This window comes from Stegostoma tigrinum, chromosome 3 (assembly GCF_030684315.1).
Source record: "Stegostoma tigrinum isolate sSteTig4 chromosome 3, sSteTig4.hap1, whole genome shotgun sequence".
NCBI lineage: Eukaryota > Metazoa > Chordata > Chondrichthyes > Orectolobiformes > Stegostomatidae > Stegostoma > Stegostoma tigrinum.
Window position 1 is genome coordinate 78,001,598 of NC_081356.1, and position 26,938 is coordinate 78,028,535.

Consider the following 26,938-nt stretch of genomic DNA (forward strand, 5'->3'; position numbering starts at 1 on the left):
ATATTAGCATGCATTGAAAACTGGTTAGCAGACACGAGACAGAGAGTGGAATAAACAGGTCTGTTTTTGGGTGGTAGGCAGTGACTAATCAGGTACCACAAGGATCGGTGCTTGGAACCCTACAGGTCACAACATATGTAAATGGCCTGGATGTAGGATGTAACATTTTTAAGTTTATTGATGACACAAAACGGGTAGAATTGTGAATTAAGAGGAGGATGCAAGGAGGCTTCAAAGTGATTTAGACAAGTTGAGTGAGTAGGCAAACACATGGCAGATGCAGCACAATGTGGCTAAATGTGAAATTATAAAGTCTTGGTGTCAAAAATAGAATGGAAAAGTATTATTTAAATGATGATATCTGGGGAACTATAGATGTACTACGGAATCTTGGGGTCGCACCGTGGCTTAGTGGTTAGCACTGCAGCCTCACAGCGCCAGGGACCTGGGTTCGATTCCAGCCTCAGGCGACTGTCTGTGTGGAGTTTGCATATTCTCCCTGTGCTTGTGTGGGTTTCCTCCGGGTGCTCCGGTTTCCTCTCACAGTCCAAAGATGTTCAGGCTAGGTGAATTGGCCATGCTAAATTGCCCGTAGTGTTCAGAGGTATGTGGGTTATAGGGGGATGGGTCTGGGTGGGATGCTGCAAGGGGCAGTGTGGATATGTTGGGCCGAAGAGCCTGTTTCCACACTGCAGATAATCTAATCGGGGTGACCCCATACATCAGTCAATGAACGTCAACCAGCAGGTGCAACAAGCAATTGGAAAGGCAAATGTTATGTTGGCCTTCATTGCAAGATGATTGGAGTTCAGAAGTAAGGATGTCTTACTGCAGTTATACACGGTTTTGGTGAAACCGCAGCTGGAATATCTCATGCAGTTTTGGTCTCCCTGCCTAGTTACCTTGCCATAGCAGGAGTGTGGTAGAGGTTCTCTAGGCATAAACTGAGGATGGCAGGACTGTCCCATGAGCAGCGATTGATTCGACTGAGCCTGTACTCACAACAGCATCCAAGAATGAGAGGGGATTTGATTGAAACATAGAACATAGAACATTACAGCACAGTACAGGCCCTTCGGCCTTCGATGTTGTGCCGATCTGTCATACCAATCTGAAGCCCATCTAACCTACACTATTTACAAAGGGTTTGACAGGATAGATGCCTGGAACATGTCTTCCCTGGTTGGGGAGTCTAGAACCAGGGTCCAAGCTTCAGGAAATGAGGCCTTTTAGTACTGACATGAGGTAATATTTCTTCACTCAACGAATAGTGAATCTATGGATTTCTCAGAAGGTGTGCAGGCCAAGTCAGTAAATACTTTGAAGAAAGAGACTGATTACTTTTTAAACATTAAATGTATTAAGGGGTATGGGGAGAAAATGGGAATATGACATTTAAACAAAGAATCAGACATGATCATACGTAATGATTTAAAGGGCCACATGGCCTACTGCTTCCAGTTGCTATGTTTCTGTAGGACACAGGTGCTGTGGAAGAGACAGATTGTGAGATTCAACATGGAGCGCGAGGAAGTTGTGCAGAGATTTGGGAAACAATTCAAGGCTTTAGAGAGAAAAGGGAGATCGGAAACAGAGCAGCAGTTTACAAGGACAAAAAGATCAGCAGTTGTTTTGCTGAAAAGAAAGTATTGACACTTGCCAGGAAAGGAATACGGTGGACAGCAGTTTAATGTAAGTTGGATCAAAGGTAAGTGTCTTGGACAAGATCAATTCAGAAGTTTCATGACAGAAGATAGGAGACAAACTAGGGGAAAACATGGGTGAAGAAACTTGAGAAAAAAGTATAGCAGCGGCCTGAGCAGTCAGGGAGGGTACTTGGCCAGATCTTTTGGCTTTTGTGATTGAGGGTGACTTGGAATTGTTACATGCTCAACTTTGTCTTCAGGGACTACGTCCTTCCTAAAACTGTGGCAATTCTTGACTATAAACCTTTCCAATCACCTTGCTAAGAGCTGCACAATTTTGCAAACTCCTTATCTTCAATCCCTGAATATTCCTCCTTGCCTATCTTCTTTGCAATACCCTGTATATTCTTCTCATTTTTACTTTATCGGCCCTGTTGTGTTACTTGCTGGGTAGTGTGATTGTGCTAAGGAAGAATGAAGCAGAGGAACAGATATCATTCTTCTTCCTTATCTTTTACATGTTATGCTTCATGTCACGGAGGGAAGGGGGTTTAAACTGGATAGTAAAGATACAAAAGTCTTTTGTTACTTCCAAAACAAACTGCAAGTTTTCTCCCACAAAGGGTAAGTATTTCTCTACAACATTATATGGAATAGCTGGCTTTGTAAGTAGGAGTACAGCTAGCATTTGCCTTCTTATTTCTTTCTATCCTCTACAATGGATTTCCCCAGGATTTGGAGAGCTTCCTTCATACAGGGCCACCAGCAGCATGAGATTTGCTTATTTGTTCCTTATGGGTACAAGTTCCCCTTTAAAAAGGAAGCAGACAGCAAGAAGTGCATTTGATCAGCAGGACATGCAGTGGATACAGATGCTAACAGGCAGCTCTTGAAAGGATAATGACAGTTACTCAAAGTAAATTGACATCCTGAGAGAAGCTATTAAGGTGGAGCATTATCAGACAATTGTGCAGGAAAGTTTATTTTGAGACATGTAAAGTTTGGCTTTAAACATGGCCACACCATAAAATTGTTCTAAAGTAAGACCTTAAACAAAGTGAGAAAAAGTTGAGAACGGCTTGTGATAATGTAAACTTCACAACTTCAGTAACTCCATGGATTGAAAGAATCTGCAATAACTCTTTCTGGAATTAATTATTTCTTGAGATGAAAGAGAAAAGAAGACACTGTTGTCAAGGAGTTGAAGGCAATGTGCGAATTAGCCATCCCTGGTAAGGAGTTGAAGCAACATAAACAATGTGTTTCCTGGGAGAGAGGAGATGACAATTGCTTTGACACCTGCTTGATAAACTGGGTGCTTTATTGCCATGAAGGAGAAGGGCTGCACTGCAGAAGAATTGAAGGAGTTAAAAGCAGGAAAAGCTGTGTTTTAACCAGATAACTAACTCCAAATGTAACAAGGAACACGGGAGCTCCTTTTATTAAGAAGGCAAGCTACAGATTTGAGGTCTCCAGGAAAGTAATCACTGTTGGGGATGAAAGAATCTTTTGAATCATCAATAATGTCACACCACAGATTTGAAAGAGAGAAAATTGTACAAGAATCCAACACCAGAACAAATAGGAGAGATTTGAAGAACAACACTGCACAAAGATTGAATCCTGAATACTTCCACAGACACTAGGTGAAATCCTGGCCAGATTACACCATTAATTAGGTTATAGCCAGGTTTGATTTTGAGGCTTAACTTGCTTACTTAAAGGGGTCTTCTTTCGGTTGCTTCCTGCAAAAAAAGTTTAAATTATTGTTTCAGTCCTTGACTGTGCACTGTATTTCTTAATAAGTAGCTGAATTAAAGATAGCTTGTGGTGATTTACCCCTGACGAGCTCACAGGAGTCAGTACAGCGCACTGTTTGAAGCGGTGGATGATTTTATCTTGCACCAAATATCTCGTGGCACTGAGCAGCTGCTCTGCTGTTAATGGAGGCAGCATTTACTGCCCAAGCTATCTATATTGCTCCACTAGTTTGGTTATTACCCCCCAATGCCTTAGAACTTCTGGAGGAAAATTTATAGCATTCTGGTGTGACAAAATGGATACATGACACCACAAAATGGATTTTGCTTTTGAATGCACAAATTTTCTTGCTACTGCTGCCTTCCAACTGTTGCCCTTCACTTTAAGTTGCAGCACATTATTTTCTATAGCACGTTTTGTTTTTCAGTCTCCCTATCTCATTCAAAAAGGACTGACTGCCTTGACATCAAGGCTATGTTTGACAGAGTGTGGTATCAAAGAAATCCCAAAAAAAGGCAATCAGTGGGCAAACTTAACCCTGGTTGGAGTCATACCTGACACATGGAAAAATAATTGCGGTTGCGGAAGGTCAGTCATCTCAGCTCTGGGGCATTTCTGCAGAAGTTATTCAGGGTGCTTTCCTCGGCCCAACCATCTTCGGCTGCTTCATCAATGACACTCTCTCCATCATAAGTAGGTATTCGCTGATGACTGGACAATGTTCAGCACCATTTGCAATTCCTCAGACACTGAAGCAGTTCATTGTCAAATGCAACAAGACGTGGATAATATCCAGACTCAACCTGGCAAGTGGCCTGTGATAATCACGGCCCACAAATGCCAGACAATGATCATCTCCAAAAAGAGAGAAGCTAACCATTGTCACTTGAAATTCAATGGAATTACTGTTGCTAAATCCCCCACTGCAAACATCCTGGTTGTTTCCAATGACTAGAAATTGAGCTGGATTAATATAAATATAGTGACCACAAGAGAAGGTTTGAAATCCTGCACTGAGGAACTCATGCACCCCCCCCACCACGCCTTCTCTAAGCCTGTACACTATTTACAAGGCACAAATCATGAATGTACTGGAATATCACCCATTTGCCTGGATGATTGCAGTTCCAACAACATTCAAGAAGCATGATGCAGGACAAAGCAGCATCCTTGACTAGCACCACAGGTACAAAAATTCACTCTCCTCATTACTGTTGCACAGTAGCATCACTATGCACCATCTACAAGTTGCAATACACAAATTCACCGAGGCTCTTTAGACTGTACCTTACAAACCCACAACCACTACCATCTAGAAGAACAAGGCCAGCAGATAGACAAGAACACCACCACCTGCAACTTCCTCTCCAAGCCACACACCATCTTGATTTGGAAATGTATCAGTGTTCTTTCACCACTGTTGGGTCAAAATCCTGGACCTCCCTCTTTAACATCGCTGAAGTATACTTACAACAAATAGACTGCAGTGGTTGAAGAAGGTGGTCCACCACTTCATTCTCAAGGGAAATTAAGGATGGGCAATAAATGTTGGCCTAACTAACAATGCTCATGTAGAGCCATAGAGCTGTATAGCATGGAAACAAACCCTTGGGTCCAACTTGTCCATGCTGATCAGATATCCTAAATGTATCTTGTCCCATTTGCAAGGATTTGGCCCAGATCACTCTTAAACCCTTCCAATTTATTTACCATCCAGATGCCTTTTAAATGTTGTAATTGTACCCGCTTCTACCACTTCCTCTGGCAGCTTATTCCGTATACACACCATTCTCTGCATGAACAAGTTGCCCCTTAGGTCCTTTTTAAATCTTTCCCCTCTCACCTTAAACTTATGCCCTCTAGTTTTGGACTTCTCCAGCCCAGGGAAAAGATCTTCTCTATTTACTCTGTCCATGCCCCTCATGATTTTATAAACCTCTATAAAGTCACCCCTCAATCTCTAACATTTCTGGGAAAATATTCCCAGCCTAATCAGCCTCTCTCGATAACCTAAACCCTCCAACCCTGGCAACACTCTTGTAAATCTTTTCTGAGCCCTCTCAAGTTTCACAACATCCCTCCTATAGCAGGAAGACCAGAACTGCATGCAGTATTTCACTAGTTGTCTAACCGGTGTCCTGTACAGCTTCAACATGACCTCCCAACTCCTATACTCAATGCACTGACCAATAAAGGCAAGCATACCAAATGCCTTCTTCACCATCCTGTCCACCTATGACTCCACTTCCAAGGAACTATGACCCCACACTTCAAGGTCTCTTTATCCAGCAACACTCCTGATGACTTTACCATTAAGTGTATAAGTCCTGCCCTGATATGCCTTTCCAAAATGCAGCACTTCACATTTATCTAAATTAAACTCCATCTATGACTCCCTGGTCCATTGGCCCATCAGATCAAGATCCGATTGTATTCTGAAGTAACCTTCTTCACCGTCCACTAAACTTCCAATTTTGGTGGTGTCACCTGCAAAAATATTAACCGTACCTTCTATGTTCACATCCAAACCATGAATATAAATGATGAAAAACAGAGAACCCAGCAACGATCCTTGTTGCATGCCACTAGTCACAGGCCTCCTGTCTGAAAACAACCCTCCACCACCACCCTCTATTTTCTACCTTTGAGCCCCAACTCTATATCCAAATGGCTACTTCTCCCTGTATTCCATCTGATCTAACCTTGCTAACCAGATGACCATGAGGAAGCTCGTCAAATCCCTTACTGAAGTCCGTAAAGATCATATCCATCACTCTGCCCTCATCAATTCATTTTGCTACTTCTTCAAAAAACTCAATCAAGTTGGTGAGACATGATTTCACACTCACAAAGCCATGTTGACACTACTTAATCAGTCTTTATCTTTCCAAATATATATAAATCCTGTTCCTCAGGATTCCCTCCAACAACTTGCCACCCCAATGTTAGGCTCACCAGTCTGCAGTTCCCTGGCTATTCCTAACAACCTTTCTTAAATAGTTGCACCATGTTACTCAACCTCCAGTCTTCCAGCGCCTTATCTGTGGCTATCGATGATATAAATACCTCAGCAAAGGGCCTAGCAATCACTTCCCTAGCTTTCCACAGAGTTCTAACGTACACCTGATCAGGTCCCGGAGATTTATCCACCTTTGTGCGTTTTAAGACATCCAGCACCATCTCCTCTGTAATATGGACATGTTTCAAGGCATCACTATTTATTTCTCCACATTCTATATTTTTCATATCCTTCTCTATGTGTAAAATACTTGCTTACTATCTCTGTCATCTCCTGCAATAGCACCCATAGGTGGCCTTGCTGATCTTTAAGGGGCCCTATTCTCTTCCGAGTTACTCTTTTGTCATCGCGAAATAAATAAAAATAGTCTGAACCAAAGCTGAACTCCTCCTTGCACCCTGTCCACCACGGTTCAAATTAGTGGACTCTCGACAATCCTTTGAAATTGGTAGTGAATACATGCTGCAGCTATGCAAAAAATCCTAGCCAACAACATCAATGCAACCAAACTGTTCTTCACAGAAATGCAAATTTGTGATATGGGAACTTTTAAACTTGGCTTGTTAGAACCAATTCTAACTTCTAATGCAGTTTCATGTAATTAAAATAGCCTTTTAAAAATATTTTCTACATTCATAGTCAATTCTGGATATATTGCACGTCTTATACTGTTGAGAATGTGATGGTGAGCTTCTCAGTTGAACAACTATGATCCTTGAGGTAATGGTGCTCTGGCATTGGAAGACAGTTCGAGAATTGTGGACCAGTGAAGGAACAGCCAAGTTAGGATGGTGCATAGATTGGAAGGGGCCTTATGATTGAGAGAAGATTACTGATAAAATTAATGTAGCAACTGAAGATGGATGGATCCAGAACACTGCCCTCAGGAATTGTTGTAACAATGAGCTACAACAGAGAAGATTAACTTCCAGAAATCATGACTATCTTTTGTGCTTGGTAATATTTTAGCCAATTAAGTGATTTCCCTGGATTCCCATTGACTTCGGTTTGGTGAAGGTTCCTTGATGGTACACCCTGGTCGAGTATGGCCTTTGTTGCTAAGATTGGAACTTCCAAAGTGGAATTCAGCTATTTTGTACATACCAGAACCAAGGTGATAATGCCATCTGGACATGCAAGATCAGATGATTTGGCAGAATGCAAACTAAGCATCAGTTCGTAGGTGATTGCTGAGTAAATTCCAACTAATAGCATTATACTTTCCATCACTTTACTCCTGACTGAGAGCTAACTGATAGGGTGATATTTAACTGAATTGGATTCATCCTGCATTTCACGGCCAGGACATAGCTAATCAGTATTTCACATTGTCAGGCAAATGTCAGTGCTGCAGCTGTACTGGGAACAGCTTGGTTAGGGGTGTGGCTAGTTCTGGAGCCATCTTCACCATGACAGCTGGGATGTTGGCATGTCCTGCAGGCTTTAGGTATTGGTGTGCTCAGCTACTCTGAGGTACCACAAAGAGTGAATTAAATCAGCCAAAGAGGGACAGCTCTGATGGTGGACACCTCAGAAGGAGGCCAAGGTAGATTATCAAGCAAACACTTCTGATTGAGGATGGTTATGAATACTTTGGTCTTGCCTTAAATAATTATTGGACTAAATTTAATGTCCAGATTACTTTAACTTCCAGCCTTCTGCATGTGGTCCTGTTGTAAATATGATGCTCACAACTTCTTAGGCAGGGTGGGAGATCGGCACTGTAATATCAGGTGGCAGCTGTAATGTAATGGCAGCTGCCATTCCTCACAAAATTACATCATGGTACAAATATTACTTTCTAATTTGAATAAAAGCATATTCAAAAGGAAACTGGAAATCTGAAATAAAATCAGACAGTGTTGAAAATACTCAGCAAGTCAGGCAGCATCTGTGAAGAGAGAAATAGAATTAACATTTCAGGTCAATTGCCTTTTAACAGAATTTGAAAAGATTAGAGATGATACAAATCTTAAGCAAGTACCAGCAGGGATAAGTTGGAGGGGAAAAAAGAACAGAAGGTAATGTAGAAGATATTAAGTGGAGAAAGGAATGATGTCACCAGGTAAAGGGAGATGACAATGGAACGGGAAAGCGAACAAAACACTGATCAATAAATATTGAAGTCTAAAGCAGGAATAACAGAATCATCAGGAACAACTGTCATCCATAAAGTGAAGGAAAGTTTATGATTTGAGATTGTTGAACTTAAATGTTGAGTTCAGAAAGTTATAAATTAAAAAAAAGATGCTTACAGCAATATTCACTGCAACAGCGTAGGAGGCAGAGGTTGGAGAGGGCAGAGTGGGAGTGGGATAGGGAATTGAAAGGAGAGGTTCTGGGGAAATGGAAACTCTGGGGTCACATTGTGAATTGAATGAATGTCACAAAATCTGCATTCGGTCTCCCTAGTGTCGGGAAGCCTGGATCATGAGCAGCGTATATACTTATAACTAAAATAAGCATAAGTGAATTACAGATCTGGAAGGGGGATTTAGTGCTTTGGACTGTGGGTAAGAAGGTTATAAAAAGGCGGCTGTTGCATTTTCTGAGCATTCATTTATTGAATATTTGATTGACATAGATCGGGGTGAGAATCCTCAGGTGGAGAATAAGGAAGTAGCATTATCAAAGTAGATACAATGGAAGATCTCAGAGAACGGAATGGAATTCTTATAGGATAGGTATAAACCAAATATAGTCAACTAGTTGTGGAAGTCATAAAAAATGAGAAAAAAGAGCAGTAGTGGGACATTTAACAGTTTGTGCTAGCTCCAATTTTCAATGAGATAATGGCTGATCTCAATTTCAACTGCCCCTTACCTCCCTTGACGTTTTTAACATGTAGGAATCTTCAAGCTCAATGACTGAGCCTTTGCAGGCCCGAGGTGTAAAGAATCCCACCGTCCTCTGAGGAGGAAATTTCTGATGACCTGTCATTCATTCTAAGACGGTGTCTTCTAGATCTAGAATCTTCTTCTGGGGGGACAAAAAGATCCTTCCTAAGCTGCAGTGTTAACCCGTGTAAGAACGGGTATGTTTGAATGAGATCACTTCTAACTCTTATGAACTCCAGTAACTATCAGTCCAATCTATTTAATCTTTCTTCAAATGGCATTGCCTCTAACCCGGAATTGGTTGCATTATTTTTATGGCAAGTGTTTCTTTTCTTAGGTAAGGAGACCAAAATAGCACACAATACACAATGTAATCTCAGTACAGGAACAAAGAGAGGATCAGGAGTACACCATCAACCTGTAAAGCCTGCTCTGCTATTTGTTATGATTGTGCCTGATCAAACCCTTAAATGCCAGCATACTATTTGACTTCTTAAACGCCTTGCGATAGCTGCATGTTATCCCATGAATAAGGATACTCAAAACTTTACCATTACCCAGCCTTTCACCATTTAAGAAATACTCTGTATTCCTGTCTTTCCAATCAAAATGGGTATTCCTGCACATTATGTTGTGGCTGCCACCTTTCTGTCCACTTAATTATCTTCTACAAATCGCTTTGAAGCAACTGTGCACCTTCCTTATAATTCACACTCACATCTAGTTTGTTCATCTGTAAACTTGGAAATATTACATTTAACCTCACATTCAAATGATTCTTACAGATTGTAAATAACTGGTGCTCCTTATGATACCCTTCCAATTGCAGCCTGCCAACCTGGAATGTCCCATCTGTTCTTTCTCCCTTTTTTCTGTCCATTAATGAATTCTCAATCCATGCTAACATATCCCCTAATCCCAAGTAATTTAGTTTTGTTCTTCGTGTGTGAAATCCTTTCAAAAGTTTTCTGAAAATTTGAAAAGACCACATCATCTATTATACTTGCTAATAATCCTGATTAATTCTGATGGTTAAATCTTTTAAAAGAATCCAACAGGACTGTCAAACATGATGCCCTTTTCATAAATCCAGGCTGACTCTGTCCAACCCTACCATTATTTTTCTGAGTGTTCTGTTACTGCATGCTTTATTATAAATTCTAATACTATCCCAGTTACTAATATCAGGCTAACAGGCCTGTAGTTTCTTTTCTCTCATCTTTCTTAAATCGTGGGGCTACACTTGTCATCTTCCAACATTCAAAGGCCATTCCAGAGTTTGTAGAATTTTGATTGATGACCTCCAATGTATCTACTATGACTATAACTATCTCTTTCAAAAGTCTGGAATGTAGATAATCAGGTCCAGGGGATTTATTTACATTCAGTCCTGTTAATTACTTCAGCCCTTTTAAAAAAACTATTGTTAATATCTTGCTGTTCCTCATTGGAATTAGTTCCTAGAGTCACCATCATCTCTGAGCGACACCTAGCATTTTCCTTCATGAGGAGAGACACTATGTGCTTGTTTAGAGTCTCTGCAATTTCCTTATTGGTCAGTATTAATTTTTTTCTGACTGCTGTAATGGACTGACATTGAATTTGCTGATCTTTTGTGGTTCTTCCTAGTTTACTCTTACTTCCTATGCTGTTAGCCACTTCCCTTGCTGGGTTTTTGTGCCTTAAAAGAATGCAAAAACTTTGATAAACTATTGGACCAGTGGGTTTAATTCAGCATTCTCCACCTCTGTCACTGACAGAGAACATGACCACATCCATTCTGTGTCCTGGGCTGTACAATGCATTTAAGATGATCAAATACAGGATAAGCAAAAGAGCTTCCAAATCAGATAAATGTTGTATATATTATGCAAAAATAAACATTTGAAGTTAATGCATATTTGAAGAAAATGATATGCATCATATGAAGAAACCAGAAGGGTATTCACTGCTGTGAATACAAAAGCTGCAATTAGAAGTGGAAATTAAATCCAGTGAAGTGGGAACTCTCACAAGGAACATAACAGGGAGGACTCAGCAAAGAGAGAGTGGGCAGTGATTGGCAGGCTGCTGCTTGGGTGGTAAGGATGGGAAGGTCCCTTTGGGACCTGCCTTGTTTGTGTGCTGTATTGAGCCTTTTGCCAAGTCCGTCAGGAACGATGCAAGCCTGAAAGGGGTGGCTATTCCAGGCAGCAGAGGCCTGCAGGTCAAAGCCTCCCAGCACATGGATGACGTCCCTGTTTTCTGTTCAGATACGCTATCAGTGCACGGGCTCGTGATCATCTGGGACCAGTTTGAACTGGCTTCAGCAGCCAAGGTAAATCGAAGCAAGAGCAAGGTCATGTTCTTTGAGAACTGGGCGGACTAATCCTTTATCCCCTTCACCATCAGGACAGATTACCTGAAGGTGCTGGGAATATGGTTCGGAATGGCTGGGGTGTATGCAACAACTTGGGAGAAGCATATTGCCAAGGTGAGGCAGGAACTGGGCTTCTGGGAGCACCACTCCCTCTCCATTGTGGGTACAAACCTGGTCATCGGATGTGATGCACACTGTCTGTTGTTGTACAGGGTGGGGGCATAGGTCTGCCCATTCCTGGAACTTGTGCCGCTGCAGTCACACAAGGCTTCTTCCACTTCATCTGGAGGTCTAAGATAGGCTGTGTCACAGGGACACCATGTACAAAGCTGTGGATAAAGGGGGAAGAACATGCCCAATGCCACCCTCATTCTGATGGCCACTTTTGTGTATGGCTGCATCGAGCTGTACGTAGACCCTTGGTATGCAAACACTACACGTCACTATGTACTGAGGTTCTACCTGTCCCTGGTGTTCGAAAGGATAAGATTAGCTTTGTTGCCACAAAATGCTCCAAGTCGTTGGGCTCTTCCATATCACTTGTTCTTTGTGGAGAAATTTGCGAAAATAAATACCTTTGACCACTAATCCATCAGGCAGTGGTCAGCATGGTGTGTCCTACAGACCCTACAGGAAAAACAGAGGGTGGATCCTGTTGGATTGGTCCCTGAGCAGGCTGTCAAAGTCATTGGCAGAGTGCCTCATCACCAACAAGCACTAAGACATCGCTTGGCTGTTGGTGAGAAGTGCACTGTCTGTGAGATCCTTCACATACACTTGGACTCTCTACGCCACAACATGCTGTTGTTGAAGCGGTCGCAGGTGGGTTGAGGCTGTCACACATCTCCTGCTGGGGTGTGCCTATGCAAAGAAAGCCTGGAGAAAAATGTTCACCCTGAACAGCTCCGTGACGGAGAACCATGTGCTCTACTGTCTGTTTCCTGCGGCGTACACTGAGACAAACATTGCTGTACCTGGAGGATGATCAACTCAGTGAAAGACAGCTCCTTGCTCTGGAATACCAACAAATTTCAGGCAGACCAAAGGATAGGATTAGCTTTGTTGCCTGAAATTTGTTGGTATTCCAGAGCAAGGAGCTGCAGCCATGCATGTTCCAAAGTCCAGGACTATGTGCTGAGGGATGCACAAAAGCTTAGGGCAGCCACCTTTAAGGTGCTGTGGGGAAAAGACCACCTCCTAACAGCTTTCTGCCAAAGTTCAAAGGAGATCCCTTCAGTTATTGGGTTCCCCAAAGCTTCAAATATATGTAAATATAGTCATGTACAAATAAGAAATGCCTTTGGTTTGTTTGTTGGATACAGCCAAACTCCAATGTTTTAGTGACTATGTATGTATATTAACATATTATGAAAGAAAAAAACGTGGGCACAAGATGCTCATGCAGAATGGAACCCTCTCCCCTACTGACCTGAGAGACTGGCCTCCAATGTATTCCTGACAAACTGCCAGTCCCCCGCTACTGGTAAAGTGCCAGAAATGGTGGGGGGAGTGACTATTAAATTGCTTTTAATTAGTGACTTTGAGCCTCAATTGACCCAAGGTGGGGATGGGCTTGCCAGCAGCTCCCCCAGCGCTGGTAAAAGGTGTAAATATTAGGAACAGTGCCCATGCCATTCCTGCTGATTTTATCAATATCCCATCTACCAGTCCACTACTCAGCACATACAGGCATAGTAATTAGGAGCAGAAGGAGAGTATTCAGCGCCTCAAGGCTGCTCTGCCATTCAATAGCATAACGGCTGTACTGATTATAACCTCAAATCTATACTTTTGCGTATCCCTGATGACTTTTCACCCTCCCGCTTAACAAGAATCTCTCCACCTCCACCTTAAAAATATTCAAGCTTTCTGCTTTCACAACCTTCTCAGGAGGAAAGTTCCAGTGCCCCATGACACCCTGAGGGAAAAAAAAGGTTTTGCCTCATTTTGTTTAAAAAGGCAGTCCCTGAGTGATTTTTATACAGTGACTCCTTGTTTCAGATTCACCTGTTAATGGGGGACTGTTAAACTCTGGTCATTTGGTCATAAGTAAGCGTTACTTAAAACAAACTCATACATTTGTGCTTAGCATTTTGATAAGTTTTAACAGCCTTTACTGTATCTTTGCTGAAAGTGAAAAAGCTATCTAGCCTAATCCTAATTTTGGTCTTGGTCATTGTACTTCTAATGCATATCCACATTTTTTTTCTGTGACTGCCACTCTACCCTTTCAGGCATTGAGTTTCAGACCATGATCACTCACTGGGTGAAACAATCTCAACTATCCTCCAAACTTGACATCAGTTATTTTATAGCTGTGTTTGCTCACCTTTCCGCTAAGGAAATACATCCTAATATCCACTCTCGATGGACTCATCTTGATTTTACGCACCTCAATGGAATATTTCGCGACCTCCTCTGTTCCAAAGTAAATATGCCAAGTCAATCTAATCTTTTTTCATAACTAAAATGCTCCATAGCTAGCAGAATCATCAAAAATCTTCTCTTGTTTGTGTAACTACAATCATCCTGTTACATGTGAAGAAAAATTATGCTCAGTACTTTGGTATAAGCACAGAGAGTGCTGGAGAAACAGTCAAGAGTCATACTGGACTTGAATCATCAATTCTGTTTCTGTCTCAACAGATGCTGCCAAATCTGCTGAGTTTCTCCAGCACTTGCTGTTTTAATCTCAGATCGCCACCATCTCATAAGCTTTCTAGTGTTTCATACAGTTCCAGCATTACATCTTTGCACTTATATCTGATGCTTTGGCTAATAAAGGAAAGTATAAATTTCCATAAGAAGATAAGAACTAGGAGCAGGAGTAGGCCATCTGGCCCCATGAGCCTGCCTCGCCATTTAATAAGATCATGGATGATCTTTTTGAGACTCAGCTCCACTTACCACCCCTCCCCACCCCCCACACACCGTAACCCTTAATTCTTTTACTGTTCAATAATTTATCCAGCCTTGCCTTAAAAACATTCAGTGAGGTAGCTTCAACTGCTTCACTGGGCGGGGAATTCCATAGATTCACAACCCTTTGGGTGAAGAAGTTCCTCCTGACCTCAGTCCTACATCTGCTTCCCTTTATTTAGAGGCTATGCCCCCTAGTCCTAGTTTCACCTGCTAGCGGAAACAACCTCCCTGCCTCCACCTTATCTATTCCCTTCATAATCTTATATGTTTCTATAAGATCTGCCCTCATTCTTCTGAATTCCAATGAGTATAATCCCAGCCTACTCAGTCTCTCCTCATAATCCAACCCTCTCAACTCTGGAATCAACCAAGTGAATCTCCTCTGCACCCCCTCCAGTGCTAGTATATCTCTTCTCAAGTAAGGAGACCAAAACTGCACACAGTACTCCAGGTATGGCCTCACCAGGACCCTATACAGCGGCAACATAGCCTCCCTATTTTTAAACTCCATCCCTCGAGCAATGGCAAACAAAATTCCATTTGCTTTTTTAATTACCTGCTGCACCTGCAATCCTACTTTTAGCGATTTATGCACAAGGACACCCAAGTCCCTCTGCACAGCAGCGTGCTGAAATTTTTTACCATTTAAAACATATTCCATTTTGCTGTTATTCCTACCAAAATGGATGACCTCACACTTATCAACATTGTACTCCATCTGCCAGATCTTTGCCCACTCACTTAGACTATCTGCATCCCTCTGCAGACTTTCAGCGTCTTCTGTGTCATCCTCAAATCTTGCCACACCACACTTAGCCCCCAACTGCAAATCATCTATGTAAATTGTAAACAATTGTGGTTCCAACACTGATCCCTGAGGTACACCACTAGTAACTAACTGCCAACCAGAAAAATACCCATTTACCCCTGATCTTTGCTCTCTACTAGTCACCCAATCCTCTATCCTCTCAATGCATTACCTGTAATACAGTGCAAGTTTATCTTATGTAGCAGCCTTTGGTGTGGCACCTTGTCACATGCGTTCTGGAAGTCCAGATACACTGCATTCACAGGTTCTCTGTTGTCCACCATGCAAGTAATGTCCTTAAAGAGTTCTACCAAATTGTTAAACATGACCTATCCTTCATGAACCCATGCTGGGTGTTCCCAATGGGAAAACTTATATCCAGATGTGTTGCTATTTCTTCCTTAATGATAGATTCAAGCATTTTCCCCACCGCGAAAGTTAAGCTAACTGGCCTATATTTACCTACTTTGTGTCTACTTCCTTTTTTAAACAGTGGTGTCACATTGGCTATTTTCCAATCTGCAGGAATCAGCATCCAGTGAATTTTGGTACATAATTACTAATGCATTTGCTATTTCCCCCATCACCTCTTTTGGTACCCTGGGATGTATTTCACCAGGGCCAGGAGACTTGCCTACCTTTAGCCCCATTAGCTTGCCAGCACTGCCTCCTTAGTGATAATGATAGTTTCTAGGTCCTCACCTGCTATAACCTTCTTGCCATCAGTTTTTGGCATGTTATTTGTTTCTTCCACTGTGAAGACCGACACAAAGTAACTGTTTAATGTCTCGGCTATTTCCTCATTCCCAGTTATTAAATTGGCCTTCTCATCCTCTAAAAAACCAGTGTTTACCTTCACTACACTTTTACGATTTACATATTTATTGAAACTTTTGCTGCCTATTTTTATATTTTGAACTAGTTTATTTTTTCTTTATAACTTTTTTTGTGGCTTTCTGTTGGCCTTTAAAGATTTCCCAGTCTACCAGTTTCCCACTAATCTTTGATTTTTTGTATTTGTTTTTTAATCTGATACTGTCCTTTATTTTCTTAAACATCCATGGCTAACTATTTCTTTTCCTACAGTTCTTCCTTATCACTGGACTATGCTTTTGATAAGCACTGTGAAAAATCATTTTGAAAGTCCTCCACTGTTCCTTAATTGACCCACTATAAAGTTTTTGTTCCCATTTTACCTTAGCTAACTCCTCCCTCATCCCATCGTAGTCTCTTTTGTTTAAGCACAGGATATTGGTCCTGGATTTAACCTTCTCACGCTCCATCTTTATTTTAAAATCGGCCAGACTGTGATCACTCCTTCCGAGAGGATCCCTAACTGTGAGATCATTAATTATTCCTGTCTCATTACACAGGACTAGATCTAGGATAGCTTGCTCCCTCGTAGGTTCCATTACATATTGTTCAAGGAAATTATCGCGGATGCACTTTATGAACCCCTCCTCAAGGCTGCCATGACTGACCCGGTTTGACCAATCGATATGTAGATTAAAATCCCCCATGATAATTGCTGTATCATTTTTACATGCATTAGCTATTTCTATGTTTATTGCCCGCCCCACAACGATGTCATTTTTTGGCGGGCTATAGACCACACCTATCAGTGACTTCTTCTCTCTGCTATTCCTAATTTCCACCCAAATGGATTTCATCTTTCACTACTGCCCTGATATCATCCTTAAAAATCAGAGTGACACCACCTCCCTTACCTTCCTGTTTGTCCTTCCGAACAATTTGAAACCCCTGGGTATTTAACTCCTAGTCATGACCATCCTGTAACCATGTCTCTGTAATGATCACTAAATTATGCCCATTTGCCATGATTTGCACCGTCAACTCATCCACCTTGTTTCGAATGCTCTAAGCATTCAGATAAAGTGCCCTAATGCCAGTTTTTGCACCTTCCTTTTGGGTTCTATCACCTCTATTATTAACAGATCTAGAGTTCTCCTTCCCTTTAAACTTTCTTCTAATTTTCAATGGAGTTGAAGCTTCCTTGTCACCTGCTAACCTGTTGCTTTGCCTGACATTCATTGTTATACTCCCTGTATGCTCACTCCTCCCTTCCATAATCCCATATGTCTACTAAAGACCAGATTAAAAACGGAATGTGACACATGCTTAAAGCTAGAACATTCTAATTTTTTTAACTACCACTTCATGGGAATACAGCCTTCTGCCCTGGGATTGCAAAATTACCCATAAAATTTCATCCGACTTTAGTTTGGCTTCTTAATAACCAGTCAATTCTGTTCTATTAAGGATATTCTGGATCACTTGACAAGACTCATAGTTCAGTTCTGTTTTTCTTGTTTACCTTTCAATTCTTCACCCTATTCAGAAAGGATAAAACTAAATGCTTATAAGCAAATCAATCTCAAAATGAGACATTCCTCAAACTTTCTACTTAGTGTCAATACTTGCCGCAAGCTCAGGTTTACTCAGTTTTCATTGATGTGAATCAACATGGTTAAATGGTCACAATTAGACAAGATTTTTAATTCCAGATTTTTATTGAATTCAGAATGCAACTGTGAGATTTGAACGCATAAATTTTACAAATTTGGGCTTCACAGAAATCCAAATTCAAATTCCTGCCTGATATGCATTCCCATTTCATGCAAATTCTAAAATATACACTCGCGTACTTTCCATAACAGTTAGAATCAGCTTATTTGTGATTACTATGATAGTGGGAGCTGCAGACGCTGGAGAATCCAAGATAACAAAGTGTGAAGCTGGGTGAATACAGCAGGCCAAGCAGCATCTCAGGAGCACAAAAGCTTTTGTGCTCCTGAGATGCTGCTTGGCCTGCTGTGTTCATCCATCTTCACACTTTGTTATTTGTGATTACTACTGCTTTTTACTTGTCAAATTACTCACTCTATCATTTCACCCCTGAAAGTTTGTATTGAAATAGTCTCTTGCTACCTTAGCTGTGCTGTAGGTGAGGGTTTACGTGATGATGTCTCACAGTGTAGATTTTTCATGTTTACCACAAGCACAGATATTAGAAAATGGAGACTACTGGGGAATATTTATGTATTCATTCTAGTAACATATGTCCACAAAACTATTATTTAAAAGAAAGTAAATATATAATCCCTTCATTCATGAACAGGATGTTATTTGTTTACAAATATTTGCATGTAACTGAGTTATGGACTTTTGACGTTTGTTTGTAATGTGTCCAACACCCAAGACTAGTTCTAGTTGGTTCTCTTTGGCCTCTGACTGAGATGTAAAACATGCCTCTTTAGATCAGTGGATTTCTAGCCAGGACCCTAACGCATTGCCTAAATGATTTTAAGCAGAAACCAACTTGAATTAATTTTTAAGGTATAGAGTATTTATTTTCAGGAGTGAACCATTATTCATTATAAAGCTCTTGAACAGCTCCCTAATGCCTAGATCATGTTAATTAGGTTGACCTACTCAAGCAAAGGATAAGGCAGGAAGAGGATACTGATTGTGGATGATCAGCCATGATCATAATGAATGGTGGTGCTGGCTCGAAGGGGTGTATGGTCTACTCCTGCACCTATTGTCTATTGTCTATAAAGCCTAAAAAAGTAACTTTATACCAATATGCCTATTTTTGAATGAATTTGGTTCCCACAATTGGGGAAAAAAGAACAAACAATATGAATGAAATAGGTGAAGTATGTGGCAAGGGGGTAAATCATAGCACAATACAATGATTCCAAATTTTACCCCACTAGATCACCGCATTTATCGGAAATTAAAAAATGGATTTTGTGATACCTGCTTAAAATAAATAGTCAAAGTATTAGAATTATAGAGATAACTCTTTGAGATGGTTGAGCATGTTATTGTAATTTAACTATCAGCATAGTAGTCGAACAATTTTAAAAGTGCAACATTTTAAGCAACTTAAGTAAATTCACATCGGGTCCTACTAACCTTAGCAAGGTCCACCAAAGTATTTGCCTGATCATTTAATTTTCTTTGTTCCATTTTTACACTTCGTAACCTGGGTGCAACATTCAGTTTAGTTGGTCAGTTTCATTTCATCTTTCAATGTTATCTTCAAAAAAGAACATGCAGTAAAATTCACCAGAGCAAACAACCTTCATGAAAAATGATTTTCTTACTTTTAACAGGTCAAAACCACTCATTTGTCTGCTAAATGAGAAGCATGCTTCCTCAACATGGGAAAAAGAGCATTGGTAGCAGAGAAAAATGTATGCATTTTATATTACATTAGCTACAGTCAAAGATGAAATAAAATAACAATAAAAACAACTTTACAAATGTTATACCAAAGCTTAGGCATTTGTTAAAAGCCTAAGTATCACGACCAAAAGACATAGGATGGAAAAAGATCGATCTCAGTCTATCCCCAAACCTCTGTAGGTTTTCCATCAGAGCCCACTGCCCATTTCTTGAGACAGCATTTTTTACCGAAATTTAACTGTAATCACAGGGATATCCAAACCATTGTTTGTTTTAACATAGAATATTCTTAGGAGGATATATGTACACATTGTATAAGTTTGGATTAATAATACTTTTGCAATATACTTAAAAGGCTGGAAGAACTGCTGCACAAAGAAAATAAAAGTTCTCCCATTTTAAACCATGCATTCTGAACTCAGCCCATTGACACATGAACAACTGCTTCATGGAGTCTACTTAACTCAGATTCAGATGATGCCTGTTATGTAATTCTAACACAATTAGTTACATTATCATGTTTTCCCTCTAGACACTGGAAATGAGTTGTCAATCTGAACTCTGAAAATTGGGCTGGCAATACCCAGACTCACTTCAGTTAGGAGTCCTAACAGTTGCTTGTATTTAATAGTTAATTAAATTAAAGTGTGTTCCCAAGGCTAACATTTCCCTTACCACCTTAAATTTTGATAATTAAATTCATGATTAAATTCACTGCCTCAAAATCAGGAATCCACACCTTGAAATTCTATGTCAAAGTTTTGTTGCTTCCTTCCATTTACATGGTGTCACTAAATGACTAGGTAGAATATGAGGCTTAATGTTTGACATTACCAATGGTAATCAGGGAATAGAACAAATATATGTAAAATTTTTTAAACTGCATAGCCCTGATTGAAAATCCTTTAAATCAATAATTTTACTTCCATTTGTTGTCTGAATTCTTAATGAATTTCATTGAGTTAAATTTTTCCTAAGAGTACAGCGACTTAATTCAGCTGTTGGTCAAATTGAATCCAGTCCCATTAATGGTTTTAAATATTTCTAATTCTTCTCTTTGAGGACCCCTTGACATGGGCGTATGAAATATTCCTATGTCTGTGTGGCCTGATACTAGTCCTGTAAAAGTCTGAAATGGATTTGATTAAGGGAAACTTGTATCCAATGTTACTCAGTGATAAGTGAAATTCCTATTAAAAAGGAAATATTTTAAACATCTTGCAGCTAAAGAGAGACATAACTTTTCGAAATTATTTTTCATCAACCTCTTCAAACATGTTAGGATACATCTCTGGGTAGGTGGGACTTTGACCCAGACCATGAGAGCAGTCTTATTGACACCTTCATTGTGCCACAAAGGCCCTCAATAATGATTCAGAACAGCAACATCCTAAATTAATTATGTGCAACACACACATCAGTCTGCTTCTAAACATTTATAAAAGGATTAATGTAATCCAATACAATTTATAATATTAGATTTGCCAATGCAGGAAATTGCTGACCACATTTCTTCCTATCTATATTTTCAAACAGTGCTTATTAAGTATTGCATTGTTTTGGGATGCAAGGTGCTGAACCATTTTTAACACTAATTTTATACATTAAGTCAGTAATTGCAGGAAATCAGATTACAGTAAATTATTTTAGCTTGGAAATAAGTTATAAACTCATATCTGAAATTTTATAATTATTTCAATCAATCGGCTCTGATAATTGTCCGCAAAGTTATATTTTCTTTTATGTTTTTGAGTGACATACCATACTTTTGACAAGAAATTTAATTCATCTTGGAGATAAGAATCAATCAAGTCATAAGCCCTTTACCCTGAAGAATTGGGGGTTTGGTATTTAGGCTTTGACGGGACCAGGATCAGAGCTGAACGGAAGATAACAACAGTGCTGTTGGCCAGTGTGCTTGTTCCCTGGTTGTATCCCATTCCTAAATCATTGGTGATGAGGCAGGAATGAGGGTGTTGCATAGCTACTTTCCTGTACTTATTAGATAGATAATTGAAGTTGTTAAGAGTTGCTTAGGGCCAATTAAACAGAGTTATTAGGATTTTCAGTTGGCCTCTTGGTTCCCACAGGTGGAAACCAAGGGGCTATCCCTGCCTATCTGAGTGCTTTAGGCTCTCATATAGAAGGGTTCCCCTCACCCGCGTTTACTCCACCCCAATCTCAATCATGATCATGATGCAAAAGCTATGTTGTTATTTTAAAGAAAACGTTGGAGAGTGGGTGCCTGCATTTTCAAGCATTCTTTTTCTTATTAGCTTCTAGACTTTATCCTGATGGTTTTTTTCAGAAGCGTATGGGTAAACTGTTGCCATCACATTCATTCTTCAAATTAAGATTAAAATGTCACACCTTTTGCTTTGCCTCCATTTTCTTTTCTGATTTACAACCTTTCAAATAATTGGAATATCAATAATTGAAGTTTCCAATTATCGTGGAGGGGTGTGGGCAAATTGGAGGAGCTCCTGGAGGGTCTTGCTGTTGGGCCTGGCCAGACTGACTATAAACAGATCCAGACATTGGGCTGAGGAGGGGCATTTATGGCAACTGTCTGCCCCTCTCCCGTGCTCCATTCATGCCCAGGTGTCCTTGAAGAGGAAGCACACGGTATCCATCAAAACGTTCGATGCCTTTAGAGAGAGGTCATCACCACAGTGCAGGGGGTACAGTGCTTTGTCTTTCCTTCCAACTCCAGCCTGATTTAGCCCCACACCCCCTTTCCCCACCAGTGCCTCAACTTTGATGTTTTGCTTTGCCCTTACTGGGTTTCGCACAAATGAGTGATTTACTGTTTAACTGGTGAAAAAATATTACAGACAATTTGGTGAAGAAAAAGTTACTCAGTTGTGTGCAAGAGGACTTCTGGGCATTAAAGTTAGAGAAGATGTTCTTGAGATACATTACTGAATTGCTGAAGTACCTGTAGCACAGGTACAGTCTGAACTTTGGCCCAGTAATGAAGAATAGCCAGCATTATCTGTCAGGTCAATAAGTAACTTGGAAAGGAATTTGCAGATACTGATACTCACCATCTACTGCCCTTGTTTTTCCACAAAGGACAGTAAAGCACAGGAACAGGTTCTTCAGCCTACCAAGCCTGTGCTGACATGTGATGCCTTTCTAAAATAAAAGTTTTTTGCCTCTATATGGTCTGTATCCCTATATTCCATGCCTCTTCATGTATCTGTCAAGATGCCTCTTAACTGTTGCTACTGTCCCTGCCTCCACCACCTCCTCCAGCAGCACATACCAGGCACTTACTACTCTCTGTGTAAAAAAAATTGCTTCTCACGTCTCCTTTAAATTTTTTCTCTTTTACCTTGCACATATATTCCCTAGTAATTGACATTTCTACCCTGGGAAACAAGAGAGCTAAGTGGTAGAAATCACAGGCTTCAAAAATGTGTTGCTACAGTGCATTTCGTAGATGGTAAACACTGCTGTTACTGTGTCCTGGTAGTGGAGGAAGTATATATTTAGGGTGACTGATGAGGTGCTCATCAAGTGGACAGCTCAGTCCTGGATAGTGTAGAAGCTCCTGAGTGTCGTTAAGCTGCATGCATCCAGGAAAGATGGGTTCTATGTTTTCAAAGGTCCACAGGTTGAGACTCAGTCTGTTTGGTAACATGAAGATGTATAATTGTGACCCTGAGCAGCTGTCATCCTTCAGGTGAGGGATAGTTGATGGTGATGATTTCATCACACTCAATATTTAAGTGGCTGATCCACTTAAGTTTCTTGTTAAATAAAAATGTACAGTATTTGGTGTTATTGCCGAGGTATTCAGCAACGATAATGTTGATGAATGTGAAGGGATGAGAGGTAGAAATTCTTTTGCTGGGAGTGGTCACTGCTTGGCATGTGTGCAGCGCTAAAACCTAGGCCTGAATGCTGTCAAGGTCCTTCTGCATGCTATTTCAGTATGCAAAGAGTTGTGAATGTTACTCAACACTGTTCATCATCAGTGAACATCTCCAAATCTCTGAGATAATGGGAACTGCAGATGCTGGAGAATTCCAAGATAATAAAATGTGAGGCTGGATGAACACAGCAGGCCAAGCAGCATCTCAGGAGCACAAAAGCTGACGTTTCGGGTCCAGGCCCGAAACGTCAGCTTTTGTGCTCCTGAGATGCTGCTTGGCCTGCTGTGTTCATCCATCTCCAAATCTCTCCCTTCATTGGAAGCGAGGTCATTGACAAAACTTTCAAATTTGCTTAGGTGTAGGACACTATCCTTAGAAATTCATGCAGTGATGTCTGAGGAGTTCTACAATTACTTTCAAAAATCAGAACTATTTTCTTTTGTGCTTGGTATAAGTTCAACTAATAGAGAATTTCCCCTGATTCCCATTGACCTCAGTTTTTCTAGGCTCCTAGATGCCACATGCGACTCAAATGATGCCTTGACATTGTGGGCAGTGACAGTCACACTTCGTCTGGAATTCAGCTGTTTTGTCTATGTTTAGCTCAAGGCTGTTAAGATGTCTGGAACCAGGTAGTCATACAGTCATAGAGCATGGAAACAGATCCTTCAATCCAACCAATCCATGCTGACGATGTTCCCAAAGCAAACTTGTCCCACTTGTCTGTATTTGGCCCATGTTCCTCCAAACCTTTCCTGTTCATGTACTTATCCAAATGTCTTTTAAATGTTGTAACTGTACCTGCATCTGACAGTTCATTCCATGAACCACTCTCTATGTAAAAAAAAATTGCCACGTATGTCCTTTTTAAACATTTCTCCTCTCACCTGGTGTTTGTAACAAGGTCAACCAGGTGGACCTCATTGATTATGAGTTCCCTGACTGGGGCTGTCGACCTGGTCCAATCAGGGGGCCCTGGCCTATAGATAGTCCTGCTAGAACCCAACTGAACATCATTGAGAAAGTCATCTGTGTCTAAGTGCTGCTTGATAGCACTATTGATGATGCTTTCCATCACTTTGCTGATGATTGAAAACATGGATGTTCATTGGCTGAAATAGATTTGTTCTGGTTTTTGGTAATGAGACATGGTGAGCCAAATTTCTACATTGCTGGGCAAATGTTGTTATTATAGCTTAATGTGTACTTACAGGATGAAAAGAAATGTAGGTAAATGCGACCCTAAATTCTAAAAAAAAATACTAGTTTGTTTTGACAGCACATTCATTTGTTCTCAAAATATCTGGCAAAGCAGCTTCATAAGAAGATGTGCTGACTGCAGGAATGTAGTAATTGGATAGATATGACGTGTCTGCATCAACAGCTGAGTAGCTCATACATGTCAACAATAAACTGACACAAGTGAGCTGAGCTACCAATAACTCAAAAATAGCTACATTATCACTCTCGGTGAACACTACCTGTGATACCAGCTTTATTTAAATTCTATTGTGTAAATGATAAATTAAAAAAATGCATTGGTCCTCTCCCATATCAGCTCTTGTCCACGCAACCTTACCTCTTCAGCTGGAACATCAAATGCAGACTAGGTAACTAATTATTGGAACACTTATATTCCATCCATGAATCCTTCATCAACCTTACAGTTTTGACTGCCATTCTGATTCTCCTTACCCCCAATACACCATCCTTTTAGTTCTTGACTTCTTGTAATGTTTCAGTAGAGTTCAATGCAGCTTTAAGTAACTACAGCTTACCTTTTGATTGGTTATTTTGCAACCTTCTGGGTTCAACTCTGGGTTAATCAATTTTAGATCATAACCTATGCCTCTATTCCATTTTCTCGTGTTTCTTTCTTAATTCCCTTCTTTTGCATTATGACTATCCTACCATTCACACCTCTACTAGATACACCTAAAAGGGAAGTAAAATGTACCCTAGGTCTTGGACTCTTCAACTAATAGAAATTATTTCTTCTAATTGACCCTATTAATTTGCTTTATTCTCTTGAAAGCTTTTTGATCAAATCACGTCAATCATCTGCATTTCAGGGGCTACAACCTTGGTCTTCTTAATCTGTCTTCATAGCACACATATTGCTGTTCCTTCACTGTGGCTGGGTCAAAATCCCAGAACTCATGCCCTAATAGTATTACAAGTGTGCCTATACAAAATGCTACTCTTTAAGAAGGCAATTTACCAGTTTTCAAGGGCAACTAGAGATGGACAATAAATGTTGTCCCAGTGATGCCCACATCCCATGACTGAAAAGAAAAGCTTCAGCAGGTGAGAGTTTGGATAGAGGATCATGGAATGATCAGTTTGTGTAGATCCTAATTGTGTAAATAGTTGATACATCAAAGATTGTTGTTGAAATGTGCACAGATTGCTGTAGAGGGAGATTTGTGAGGCAATCCAACCCTACCACCTAAACAGAGGACAAAACAGCAAGCAGTTTTGGGAATCGCAAGTTAGGAAGTGCTTTAGCATATTTCTGTGGTGCACCTTGTAAGTGATATACATTGCTGCTATTGAGCATCAGTGGCTGTAGGAGTGAATATGGAGCTAATCAAGAGAGCTGTTTTTTCCTGGATGGTGTCATGTTTCTTGAGTATTGTTGGAGCTGTAGATATCCAGGCATGTGATGAGTATTCCATCTCAATCCTGACTTGTGCGTTGTAGATGGTGGACAGGCTTTGGGGAGATGGTGGTAAGTTACTCACCATTGATTTCTAGCCTCTGACGTGCTGTTGTAGCCACTGCATTTATATGGCAAATCTAGTTCAGTTTCTGGTCAAAGATAACCTTCAGGATGTTGATAGTGGAGATTCAGTGGTGATGATGCTATTGAATGGTCAAACAGCAATAGTTAGATTCTCTGTCGTTGAAGATAATCATCGCTTGGCATACTTGTTAGGCACAAATGTTGCTTGCCACTTGCCAGCCCAAATCTGGGTATTGTCTGTGTCTTAGGTAACAAAGTGTGAAGCTGGATGAACACAGCAGGCCAAGCAGCATCTCAGGAGCACAAAAGCTGACGTTTCAGGCCTAGACCCTTCATCAGAGAGCTTGTTGAATTTGGACATGGACTGCTTCAATATTTGAGGAGTCATGCATATTGCTGAACATTGGTATGCATCCCTCTTCTGACTTTGTGACAGAAGGCTGGTCATTGATGAAGCTGCTGAAAATAGTTGGGCATTGGGACTAGCTTCTCCTAGTCCCAGGCCATGAAACCATTACTCCACATCACTAGACAATGATGGAAGCCTCATTTTCGCTCTCCCTCCTTTTAATAGTTCTGCTGGAAATCATCCATTATGAAATGGTGATAATCTATAATTCCATAAAACTAAGTGAAAGATTTCGTTTTCTTCAGGAAGTTTTTTATAGATCTGAATCCATTTTCTGCACTATTGTTTGCAAGTAAGTATCGAGGTTACCTTGTTGCATCAGTGAACACATATTC

At 40.5% G+C, this 26,938-nt stretch overlaps 1 protein-coding gene across 4 annotated transcripts in view; it reads right to left on the bottom strand.

The window, feature by feature from the left end:
* The window catches only part of LOC125451304 (small conductance calcium-activated potassium channel protein 2-like), a 215,588-nt gene that overhangs the window by 9,629 nt on the left and 179,021 nt on the right, over window positions 1-26,938 (bottom strand). For 3 of the 4 annotated variants that reach the window (XM_059644687.1, XM_059644688.1, XM_048528288.2), the window contains one exon: window positions 19,295-19,364. In XM_059644687.1, the coding sequence (XP_059500670.1) occupies window positions 19,295-19,364 (70 nt within the window). Of the gene's footprint in view, window positions 1-19,294; window positions 19,419-26,938 lie in introns of those variants that run through there. The other variant, XM_048528289.2, reaches the window with a different exon arrangement.